The 13,603-nt window shown below is 41.4% G+C and overlaps 1 protein-coding gene across 1 annotated transcript; it reads left to right on the top strand.

The window, feature by feature from the left end:
- The first annotated feature begins 14 nt into the window (after positions 1-14).
- Positions 15-12,699, top strand: hscb (HscB mitochondrial iron-sulfur cluster cochaperone). The gene is made up of 6 exons (XM_024438205.2): positions 15-469; positions 5,393-5,489; positions 11,263-11,352; positions 11,879-12,023; positions 12,281-12,328; positions 12,455-12,699. The coding sequence occupies exons 1-6, from the start codon at positions 114-116 to the stop codon at positions 12,547-12,549; spliced, it is 831 nt and encodes a 276-aa protein (XP_024293973.1). The 5' UTR covers positions 15-113; the 3' UTR covers positions 12,550-12,699.
- Positions 12,700-13,603: the final 904 nt, after the last annotated feature.

Genomic DNA, 13,603 nt, shown 5'->3' with positions numbered 1-13,603 from the left:
AGTAGTGCGCCTTTTTTTGTCGCTTATCATACAGTAGAAGAAGAAACATCATTCTCCAGGAAGTGCTCCATTATAACATTTAGACAAGTAACCTATGCTTTCACCTGTCAACAATGCTGTCACTGAATAATATAGGCGTTATTTGCATATCTCAGGCTCTTCAGCATTCACCAAAGTTATTAGCTATCAGGCAATTGTTATCAAAGGCTTCGTCTCGTGCAACGCTATGCAACAACTCTATCACCTTCAGCAGTAAGGGCACAAGGAGGCACACGGGCTTCAGATTACTTAACGAAAGTATAGTAAAACATGTCAGTTCACTGCAAACGACTTTCTGCACAGCCTGTGTGAAGCTACACTGTTGGAACTGTAGCCAGTCTATCGAACAAACTCCGGCCTTCTTCTGTTTATCGTGTAACTTTGTCCAGCCTCCAGATGAGAGGGCGTCCTATTTCCTGATTATGGAGTGGTGAGTGATATGACGTTTTCAATTGAAATGTTACAGTATGTTTACACACTCGCTAAGCTCCCTATTATTATCATTATTATTATTAATTTAGTTTGTATTCACTATTTTGCACTCATCACAAACGGTGCCTCCAGAAAGTATTCACACCCCTTAACTTTTTCCATTTTATTTGTGTTACAGCCTGAGTTTAAAATTTATTAAATTGAGATTGTGTGTCACCTACACACAATACCCCCTAATTTCAAAGTGGAATAATGGTTTTAGAACACTTTAAAATGAATGAAAAAAATCAGTGGTGTTTAAGTGAAAATACTTTAAAGTCCTACTTTACAAAAAAAAAACTTTCTGTAATTTACTTTACTATTAATATTTTTGACAACTTTTACTTCACAACGTTCCTAAATATAATGATGTACTTTTTACTCCATACATTTTCCCGGACACCCAAAAGTACTCGTTACATTTTGAATGCTTAGAAGGACATACTTATCAAGAGAACATCCCTGGTCATCTCTACTGCCTCCTGATCCTCTTCCATGATACTCTTCCGGCGCCGACAGAGATGGCCGCCTCGCTTCGCGTTCCTAGGAAACTATGCAGTTTTTTGTTTTTTTACGTGTTATTTCTTACATTAGTACCCCAGGTCATCTTAGGTTTCATTACATACAGCCGAGAAGAACTACTGAATATAAGATCAGCGTCAACTCACCATCAGTACGACCAAGAATATGTTTTTCGCGATGCAGATCCTGTGTTCTGCCTTACAACCAGTGTAACCGAGTGGATCACATGCAGCGACCCAAAAAAAAAACGACTCAGAAAAAGAGGGAAACGAAGCGGTCTTCTGGTCAGACTCCGGAGACGGGCACATCGTGCACCACTCCCTAGCATTCTTCTTGCCAATGTCCAGTCTCTTGACAACAAGGTTGATGAAATCCGAGCAAGGGTAGCATTCCAGAGGGACATCAGAGACTGTAACGTTCTCTGCTTCACGGAAACATGGCTCACTGGAGAGACGCAATCCGAAGCGGTGCAGCCAGCGGGTTTCTCCACGCATCGCGCCGACAGAAACAAACATCTTTCTGGTAAGAAGACGGGCGGGGGCGTATGCCTTATGGCCAACGTGACATGGTGTGATGAAAGAAACATACAGGAACTCAAATCCTTCTGTTCACCTAATGTAGAATTCCTCACAATCAAATGTAGACCGCATTATCTACCAAGAGAATTCTCTTCGATTATAATCACAGCCGTATATATCCCCCCAAGCAGACACATCGATGGCTCTGAACGAACTTTATTTAACTCTCTGCAAACTGGAAACGATTTATCCGGAGGCTGCATTCATTGTAGCTGGGGATTTTAACAAGGCTAATCTGAAAACAAGACTCCCTAAATTTTATCAGCATATCGATTGCGCAACCAGGGGTGGAAAGACCCTGGATCATTGTTACTCTAACTTCCGCGACGCATATAAGGCCCTGCCCCGCCCCCCTTTCGGAAAAGCTGACCACGACTCCATTTTGTTGATCCCTGCCTACAGACAGAAGCTAAAACAAGAAGCTCCCACGCTGAGGTCTGTCCAACGCTGGTCCGACCAAGCTGACTCCACACTCCAAGACTGCTTCCATCACGTGGACTGGGAGATGTTTCGTATTGCGTCAGACAACAACATTGACGAATACGCTGATACGGTGTGCGAGTTCATTAGAACGTGCGTTGAAGATGTCGTTCCCATAGCAACGATTAAAACATTCCCTAACCAGAAACCGTGGATTGATGGCAGCATTCGTGTGAAACTGAAGGCACGAACCACTGCTTTTAATCAGGGCAAGGTGTCTGGTAACATGACTGAATACAAACAGTGCAGCTATTCCCTCCGCAAGGCTATCAAACAAGCTAAGCGCCAGTACAGAGACAAAGTAGAATCTCAATTCAACGGCTCAGACACAAGAGGCATGTGGCAGGGTCTACAGTCAATCACGGACTACAGGAAGAAACCCAGCCCAGTCACGGACCAGGATGTCTTGCTCCCAGGCAGACTAAATAACTTTTTGCCCGCTTTGAGGACAATACAGTGCCACTGACACGGCCTGCAACGGAAACATGCGGTCTCTCCTTCACTGCAGCCGAAGTGAGTAAGACATTTAAACGTGTTAACCCTCGCAAGGCTGCAGGCCCAGATGGCATCCCCAGCCGCGCCCTCAGAGCATGCGCAGACCAGCTGGCCGGTGTGTTTACGGACATATTCAATCAATCCCTATACCAGTCTGCTGTTCCCACATGCTTCAAGAGGGCCACCATTGTTCCTGTTCCCAAGAAAGCTAAGGTAACTGAGCTAAACGACTACCGCCCGTAGCACTCACATCCGTCATCATGAAGTGCTTTGAGAGACTAGTCAAGGACCACATCACCTCCACCCTACCTGACACCCTTGACCCACTCCAATTTGCTTACCGCCCAAATAGGTCCACAGACGATGCAATCTCAACCACACTGCACACTGCCCTAACCCATCTGGACAAGAGGAATACCTATGTGAGAATGCTGTTCATCGACTACAGCTCGGCATTCAACACCATAGTACCCTCCAAGCTCGTCATCAAGCTCGAGACCCTGGGTCTCGACCCCGCCCTGTGCAACTGGGTACTGGACTTCCTGACGGGCCGCCCCCAGGTGGTGAGGGTAGGCAACAACATCTCCTCCCTGCTGATCCTCAACACTGGGGCCCCACAAGGGTGCGTTCTGAGCCCTCTCCTGTACTCCCTGTTCACCCACGACTGCGTGGCCATGCACGCCTCCAACTCAATCATCAAGTTTGCGGACGACACAACAGTGGTAGGCTTGATTACCAACAACGACGAGACGGCCTACAGGGAGGAGGTGAGGGCCCTCAGAGTGTGGTGTCAGGAAAATAACCTCACACTCAACGTCAACAAAACTAAGGAGATGATTGTGGACTTCAGGAAACAGCAGAGGGAACACCCCCATCCACATCGATGGAACAGTAGTGGAGAGGGTAGCAAGTTTTAAGTTCCTCGGCATACGCATCACAGACAAACTGAATTGGTCCACTCACACAGACAGCATCGTGAGGAAGGCGCAGCAGCGCCTCTTCAACCTCAGGAGGCTGAAGAAATTCGGCTTGTCACCAAAAGCACTCACAAACTTCTACAGATGCACAATCGAGAGCATCCTGGCGGGCTGTATCACCGCCTGGTATGGCAACTGCACCGCCCTCAACCGTAAGGCTCTCCAGAGGGTAGTGAGGTCTGCACAACGCATCACCGGGGGCAAACTACCTGCCCTCCAGGACACCTACACCACCCGATGCTACAGGAAGGCCATAAAGATCATCAAGGACATCAACCACCCGAGCCACTGCCTGTTCACCCCGCTGTCATCCAGAAGGCGAGGTCAGTACAGGTGCATCAAAGCTGGGACCGAGAGACTGAAAAACAGCTTCTATCTCAAGGCCATCAGACTGTTAAACAGCCACCACTAACATTGAGTGGCTACTGCCAACACACTGTCAATGACACTGACTCTACTCAAGCCACTTTAATCATGGGAATTGATGGGAAATGATGTAAATATATCACTAGCCACTTTAAACAATGCTACCTTATATAATGTTACTTACCCTACATTATTCATCTCATATGCATACGTTGATACTGTACTCTATATCATCGACTGCATCCTTATGTAATACATGTATCACTAGCCACTTTAACTATGCCACTTGGTTTACATACTTATCTCATATGTATATACTGTACTCGATATCATCTACTGTATCTTGCCTATGCTGCTCTGTACCATCACTCATTCATATATCCTTATGTACATATTCTTTATCCCCTTACACTGTGTTATAAGACAGTAGTTTTTTTGGAATTGTTAGTTAGATTACTTGTTCGTTATTACTGCATTGTCGGAACTAGAAGCACAAGCATTTCGCTACACTCGCATTAACATCTGCTAACCATGTGTATGTGACAAATAAAATTTGATTTGATCTGGCAGACTCACTAAACACAAATGCTTTATTTGTAAATGGAGTCTGAGTGTTGGAGTGTGCCCCTGACTATCCATAAATTAAAAACCAGAAAATTGTGCCATCTGGTTTGCTTAATATAAGGAATTTTCAATGAATTATACTTTTACTTTTAATACTTAACTATATTTTAGCAATTGCATTTACTTTTGATACTTATGTATATTTAAAACCAAACTTTTACTCAAGTAGTATTTTAGTGAGTTACTTTTACTTGAGTCATTTTCTATAAAAGATATCTTGACAATTGAGTACTTTCTCCACCACTGTTAAACATTAAAATATTAAATGTCTTGAGTCAATAATTATTCATCCCCTTTGTTAATGCACGCCTAAATAACTTCAGGAGTAAAAATGTGCTTAACAAGTCACATAATAATTGCATGTACTCACTCTGTGTGCAATACAATCAAGTCCAGTTTTATTGGTCACATACACATGGTTAGTAGATGTTAATGTGAGTGCAGCGAAATGCTTGTGCTTCATGTTCTGACCGTGCAGTAATATATAACAAGGAATCTAACAATTTCACAACTACCGAATACACACAAGTGTAAAGGACAGGGAGTGTGAATACTTATGTAAATGAGATATTTCTGTATTTCATTTTCAATACATTTCCAAACATTTCTAAAAACATGTTTGCACTTTTTCATTGTGGAGTATTGTGTGTAGAAGTTTGAGAAAACAAAATATGCATTTAATCTATTTTGAATTCAGGCTGTAACACAATAAAATGTGGAATAAATGCATGGGTAGGAATCACAATCCAGTTAAAAAACAAGGCCTTTAATAGGACAGATTCACCCTAAAGTACCCTACAGTGCAATGGATGCTTAACCTCTGTTATTGCTTATTTTTAGTGACCAGACCTTTGCACTGGATACCCAGAGGCTGCAGAAAACATACTTGAAGCTCCAGCGGTCTCTTCACCCTGACAACTTCAGCCAGAAAACTGCGGTATGGATGGAGGGCTCAGGGCTTGTCAGTTGACAGCAATAAGGCTGGGAAGACTTGGGTTTTGAGTAGGGATGGGAATTTTTAATGATTTCGCTATTAGAATGATATACAATTTTGGGGGCGATATCTGGGTATTTGAAATGCATGTGTTTTTAAAGTTTAAAAACTATAATGGGGACTTGCTCGCGCGAATCAGGTGAGGCGGTGTGCTCTCTGCTTGTCAAATAATCGGGTTATCATTAATAGTTGCCTCAGCCACAAAGTTAAAATTGGCTATATCGTAAAAATTCATGAAAACAAAAATGAGCTTTTGGGTCTTAACCTTATGCCTAACCTTAAATTAACAGTGTGGCTAAGGTTAGGTTTGAATTCACATTTATGCAGATACATATTTTAAATAGCCTAGGTTTATGACTTTGTGACTGTGGTAACTTGTGATGACCATCAAATCGATGTAAAGAAACTACACTAGCCAGTTAAGTTAGCTAGTTAGTAAGGCTAATTGAGACTGTTTTGCTGTGCTCCTGGTTCTAATGCCACAACAGCTCTATTGATATTAAACAACAGCCTACCTATTGGTTGATCATTTAGCATGCGCTCCAGCAGGTATATCTCTCTGGTTACCCCCAAAACCAATTCTTTCTTTGGCCGCCTCTCCTTCCAGTTCTCTGCTGCCAATGACTGGAACAAACTACAATAATCTCTGAAACACTTATCTCCCTCACTAGCTTTAAGCACCAGCTGTCAGAGCAGCTCACAGATTACTTCACCTGTACATAGCCCACATATAATTTAGCCCAAACAACTACCTCTTTCCCTACTGTATTTATTTTATTTATTTATTTTGCTCCTTTGCACCCCATTATTTCTATCTCTACTTTGCACATTCTTCCACTGCAAATCTACCATTCCAGTGTTTTACTTGCTATATTGTATTTACTTTGCCACCATGGGCTTTTTTTTTTTTGTCTTTACCTCCCTTATCTCGCCTCATTTGCTCACATCGTATATAGACTTGTTTCTACTGTATTATTGACTGTATGTTTGTTTTACTCCATGTGTAACTCTGTGTCGTTGTATGTGTCGAACTGCTTTGCTTTATCTTGGCCAGGTCGCACTTGTAAATGAGAACTTGTTCTCAACTTGCCTACCTGGTTAAATAAAGGTGAAATAAAAATACAAAAATAAAACATTTAGCCAACTTTATTCCGTAATTGTAATTCCATTTTGCATTGATTAGAAATCTCCAACTTCACTTGCTACACATGGAGTAGCCCAATAATGGACTAAAGGAGCCTAACTTTACTCCTTATAGTCCAAAAAACTTACATGTTCTGTTTAAAGGCACATTGGCTCTGGAAGCCAAAACAGCCAAATACTCCATCTAAATGTGAATCGATTCTCTATTGCGGTACGTTTCTTGAAACATAAATCCTTTTACTTTCATATCACATCCAAATTAATTTCACAAATGTAAAATACATTTGTGGTGTCCGTCTTCCGTTCACACAGATGTTTGGTGACGCAGATGTTCAGACCGAGCATTGGGTCCCTTTACAAACTCCCCCGTACAGAAGTCGCCTTCGTCCAATGACTCTTATTTGTAGTATAATGGATGTTGATCAAGGGGCTACACATGGTACAGATGGTGCCTCGGACAGGAGTGCAGCTTTGATTGACCGACAATAACAAGGTGCACCTGTGAAAAATTACATTAAAAAAAAAAACGTTTTTAATAATCATAACTGTTCTAAAACGGTTGTTTGATAAAAAATGTCATGGTCTATCCTTGTATGTCAAATGTCACATACATAATTGAATTACATTTTAGCATTTTATTCAAATAGGCCTATGTTATGTTTTGAATACTCCCAGAAGTAGGCTAATCAAATTCTAACGTCCGTTCAAATATTTCAATATTATAATAACTGTGCCCTAGTTTTGCAAAAAGCTAAGGCTGGGATAAGAGAAAAGACGGGGGTCAGGGTTTTGAAAAAGTAATCCAGTGCTAGGGCTAGGTTTACGCTAGGACTTTCATGAAGGCTCATGTTTGAACAGAGGTTTTGAAAATTGGTTAATAGGCCTACCAGTACTAGGAATGGACAATACCAGGCCTGTACAGTACGAGGAATGGACAGTACCAGGCCTGTACAGTACTAGGAATGGACAATACCAGGCCTGTACAGTACTAGGAATGGACAGTACTAGTAATGGACAGTACTAGGAATGGATGATACCAGGCCTGTACAGTACTAGAAATGGACCATCCATGGCCTGTACAGTACTAGGAATGGACAATACCAGGCCTGTACAGTACTATGAATGGACAGCACTAGGCCTGGACAGTACTAGGCCTGGGTAGTACTAGGAATGGCCAATACTAGGAATGGACAATGCTAGGCCTCTACAGTACCAGGAATGGACAATGCTAGGCCTCTACAGTACCAGGAATGGACAATACTAGGCCTGGACAGGACGAGGCCTGGACAGGACTAGGAATGGACAATAGATGGCCTCTACAGTACTAGCAATGGAAAATGCTAGGTCTGGACAGGACTAGGAATGGACAATCCCAGGCCTGTACAGTACTAGGAATGGACAATCCCAGGCCTGTACAGTACTAGGCATGGACAGTACTTGGAATTGACAATACTAGGCTTGTACAGTTCTAGGAATGGACAATACTAGTCTGGACAGTACTAGGCCTGGACAATACTAGGCATGGACAGTACTAGGAATGGACAATACTAGGCCTGGACAGTACTAGGCCTGGACAATACTAGGCTTGGGCAGTACTAGGAATGGCCAATACTAGGAATGGACAATGCTAGGCCTCTACAGTACTGGGAATTGGACAATGCTAGACCTGGACAGGACTCAGAATGGACAATACTAGGCCTGTACAGTTCTTGGAATGGGAAATACTATCCCTGGACAATCTTAGGCCTGGACAATACTAGCCCTGGACAATACTAGGCCTGCACAATTCTAGGCCTGGACAATACTTGGATTGGACTAGACTGGGAATGGACAATACTAGGCCTCTCAGGACTAGGAATTGACAGTACTCTAGGAATGGACAGTACTAGGAATTGACAGTACTCTAGGAATGGACAGTACTAGGAATGGGTGCTTGCATTTCACACTTAACCATTTTAGACCCTGTAATATCATGGGATAATGATATAATCTGGATAGGCTGGGATAATTATGTAATTTAAATAACACACCATTCTTCAATGGGACTAGACAGTTATAATCTACATCGGCTGGGATAATGATATAATTTAAATTACCCACTATACTTCAATGGGACTAGACAGTTATCACCTAATTAGCTGACCTTATACTGTTGCACAATGGGACTGAACGCAAAACATGCTGCCAAGGATTCCTCTACCACAACCAAATCATTACACAACTTTCCGACTATATTATTAAATCAGCACCCCTGGCTACATTCCCCTAATTTGACTCAGTCCTACAGGGGGTAAAACTCATTACTTACAATTACAAGGTTTCCAGGATGCTCCTGTTGCATTTGAGGCATCCAGGTAAAGACAAAGGGCATACTGTTGACATGACAGCCCCTCTGGTCACAACTGGAGGCTATTGAAGGACCTGACAGCTGCAAATGCTCTCTGCCTGTCAGCCATCTCCAAAACTGCATCCCACATGGCACCCTATTCACTTTGTAGTGCACTACTTTTTATTGGATGGAATAGGGTGCCATTTGGGATGCACACTAAGCTTGTATCCACCGTTACACCCATCCACCACATCTCACTTATACCTGTTCCCTGATGGATCCAGACACATTCCAACCCGCTTCCCACTGTAAAGTGTCAAGATCTGTCGAAGAATCTAATTATCACCCAGGGTTTGGCTTTTAAAGATAAATGGATATAGAGGAAAGGGGAATACCTAGTCAGTTGCACAATTTAAAGCATTCAACCAAAATGTGTCTTCCACATTCAACCCAATCCCTCTGAGTCGGAGAGGTGGCAATGTGTGAAATAACTTGTAATGTAATTCCCATGGTGACATGGTCTTTCCCACATTTGTGACATTTTGACAGTTTGAGGAAAGATGTGTTAAATGTGTTTGTGTTTATTTTTGTGTGTCTGACGTCCAATATTCTCTATATACAGTCACATCCCAAATGACTGGTACCCTTTATTTAAGATTAGCAAAAAAATACTGTAAAATAACTAATACAAATACTCAGCTATATTGCATGCAAACATTGTTTTGACAATTAGATTCTTTGATACTAATATTATTGCTCAGAGAAAGAGATTTTGTTTAACAAGTAATAAATTAGATAGAGGTCAGAATTATTGGCACCCCTGTTTTCAATACTCCGGCACCCTCTGCTTACGAGGATAACAGCACTGACCCTTTTTCTGAAATGTTTTCTATGATTGGAGAACACACTGGGAGGGATCATAGAGTTGCAGTCTGTTTTTGAATGGGTGGCCAGGAATAAACTGGTCCTGAACATTTCTAAAACTAAGAGCATTGCATTTGGTACAAATCATTTCCTAAGTTTTAGACCTCAGCTGAATCTGGTAATGAATGGTGTGGCTGTTGAACAAGTTGAGGAGACGAAGTTAGTTGGTGTTACTGTAAACTGTAATGTTCAAAACATAGATTCAATGGTTGTAAAGATTGGGATGTCTGTCTAATAAAGAGATGCTCTGCTTTTTTGACACCACACTCCACAAAGCAAGTTGTGCAGACTCTAGTTTGATCTCATCTTGAAGAAAGACCTAGTTAAGGTGCTGCTGGCCCAGAACAGAGCAGCCCGACTTAATTGTAATCAGAGGGCTAATATTAATAATTTGCATGCCAGTCTCTCTTGGTTAAGAGTTGAGGAAAGACTGACTGCGTCACTTCTTGTTTTTATAAGAAATATTAATGTGTTGGAAATTCCAAATTGTTTGTATAATCAACTTACACACTTACCCCACCAGACATGCCACCAGGGGTCTTTTCACAGCCCCCAGGTCCAGAACAAATTCACAGCAAACCTGGTTTCAAAAAACAAATGAAGCAACACCTCACGTCTCTCCCCCATGTGATCTAATTGTTGTGTGTACTGGCATGTGTGTGGAACTGATAGATGCACACACACACTACATGTTCATGTTTTAAATGAATGTCAAGTCTTTTGTCTGTAATGTATTTTTTCTTCATGTGTTGTACCCCAATAAGACTAACTGTTGCTAATGGGGTTCCTAATAAATCTAAGTAAACCCTTAGACATTCCTCCGTACAGAATCTTTCCAGATCCTTGATATCCTTCATATATGCTTATGGACTGCTCTCTTCAATTCAAACCACAGGTTTCCAATGGGGTTCAAGTCCAGAAACTGAGCTGGCCATTGCAAAATGTTGATTTTGTGCTCAATAAACCATTTCTTTGTGGATTTTGATATGAACTTGGGGTCATTGTTTTGATGGAAGATCCACTTGCGGCCAGGTTCCAGCCTCCTGGCAGAGGCAACCAGGTTTTTGCCTAAAATGTCCTGCACTTGGTGAAGTTCATGATGCCATTGACCTTAACAATATAACTCAGTATTTTTATAATTTATTTCATACAGTCTTTTTTGGTTCATCTTTGTAAAGGGTGCTGATAATTTTGGATGTGACTGTATGTTACCATTATGTGATGTCAGTCTGATCACTGTACTGTAGTTAGTCTATATGCCCAATGTACTGGTGTACCGAATCTTTTTTGTAAGTTAAAGTTGTCTATTTCTTTTGTCAGAAAGAACAAGAGTACTCTGAATACCAGTCAGCCCTAGTAAACAAAGCATACAGGACCCTGCTCAAGCCTTTGAGTCGTGGCCTTTACATGGTGAGTTTGATGTCCTTTGTATTTATATAGACACACTTTGAATTAATGTTAGCACCAGTGGAGGCTGCTGAGGGGAGGGCGGCTCATAATAATGGCTAGAATGGAGTGGATGCAATGGAAACCATGTATTTGATAGCATTCCACGTATTCTGCTCCAGCTATTGTCACGAGCCCGTCCTCCCCAATTAAGGTGCCACCAACCTTCGGTGGTTAGCACAGTTTTTCTTGACAATCCCTTTTTCTCAAACCAATTCAATCAGTTAAATAGTGTTAATGTAGCAAGAACCCTTTTAACAACCACAGTTGTCACATTGTTTGAGAGTAACCTAGTCTAGAACCCCTAAGAGCAATCACTAGCACAAAGCCAACTCCCCCCCCATCAGTTTTTCTACTGTACTTGTTTGTTTTTATAGCATGCCAGACAGTCAGTGATATGTTTATATGTGACAACCTGGTGGAATGTTGTGTTCCCTTCAATGTCAGATTATTGTTATTTTTTTAAAGTGAGTTACTGCTTCTATTTCAGCTGGAGCTGAATGGCATGGGGATAGAGGAGGGGACTGATGCGGGGGCTGATCCTCTGTTCCTTATGGAGTTGATGGAGATCAACCAAGCACTGGATGAGGCACGAAGCAAAGAAGAGTCGGCCAAGATAGGCGCCTCTATGAAAGGTCTGGGTTGAAAAAGTCATTTTACTCTGGCTGCTTCTGTTTTGTTTTTGAGTATGTTGATTTGAAATCGGCAGGATGTGAGTTTAATGAAACGGATCAGTGTTTTGCTTATTTTTCCAGTAATTACTTTTCCATTAATGTAATGAGAATAATGAGATTAATGAGAGTAATGAGATTTTTTCGGGGAGATGAAATTGTACCGTATGGCCCCTAAATGCAAAATGTATTCAAGTTTTAGTTTGCCTTTTTACTTGCAGAGAAGTTGAAAGACTTGACTGAACAAATAGATGCATCCCTGCACAAAGGTATGCTGCACTCTCAGAGGCAAAGTGTTACTCTTCCCTCCTCTGTCTTCAGTCTTCGGAGATGCTTGCTGATGCCCTGGTGAGACATGGTTCAACTTTCACTCAACGTCTATTTCTTTTCAACAGGAGAGCTTCAAGCTGCCAAAGCACTTCTCGCCCAAATGAAATACTTTGCGAACATTGAAGAGAAGGTGAAGGAAAAACTTTCAGAGCTAATGTAAACTGTGTTGACTTCCTTTTGATGGTTCCAGGGTCATTTTAAGGTTGTTGATATTTTCAAAAAAATACAATGCCACATTTGAATAGAAGGTTTTAAAGATGTATTCGCATGTGAGTTTCAGGTATACAAATAAATGTCAAGTATTTACTGATTACTTGTTGCTTTCCTTTTTGTGTGTGTAGTTGGTCAGTTAAAAAGACAGTTACATTATCCAGTTGGATTCAAATCAAAACATGACATCCTTTACTCCCTCGATCTCCCCACAGCTTCTATCTCAAGGCCATCAGACTGCCAAACAGCAATCACTAACTCAGAGGCTGCTGCCTACTGCCCAATCACTAGCCACTTTAATAAATGGATCACTAGTCACTTTAAATAATGCCACTTTAAACAATGCTTAAATATCTTACATTACTCATGTATGTATATACTGTATTTTATGCCATCTATTGCATCTTTGCCTATGCCGCTCGGCCATCACTCATCCATATATTTATGTCCGTATTCTCATTCACCCCTTTAGATTTGTGTGTATTGTATTAGGTAGTTGTTGGGGAATTGTTAGATATTACTGCACTGTCGGAACTAGAAGCACAAGCGTTTTTGCTACTCTTGCATTAACATCTGCTAACCATGTGTATGTGACCAATAAACTTTGATTTGAAATATTTGTAAATAATACAGTATTAAGGACATTGGGTATTGTATTTCAACTGAATACATGTAATATGACAAACACACATTTAATTGCACTGATTGAAATGCCGAAAACAACATTTACATGATTATCCTGCCTGTCAGTGCAGCATGTAATTAATAGGTCCTCTGGTTGAGTCACTGGGAAATGTGAGTTGTGAATATGCAGCTCGTAACCTGTAGAGGGAGACATACTACCTTGAAAATACAGGGTGAAGAAAAGCAGCTCATATCTCTGTCTGATCCAAGAGGACGCCCTTCACAGAATTAGAAAGTTATTTATGTATGCCAAATACACACATGTATAAAACAATGTTATGCTAGTCAGATGGGCGCTATTGAATACTTATTAAGCTGCC

The sequence above is a fragment of the Oncorhynchus tshawytscha genome, linkage group LG12 (genome assembly GCF_018296145.1).
Source record: "Oncorhynchus tshawytscha isolate Ot180627B linkage group LG12, Otsh_v2.0, whole genome shotgun sequence".
NCBI lineage: Eukaryota > Metazoa > Chordata > Actinopteri > Salmoniformes > Salmonidae > Oncorhynchus > Oncorhynchus tshawytscha.
The sequence above is the reverse complement of the archived record's forward strand: the minus strand, read 5'-3'. Positions and strand labels throughout refer to the sequence as shown.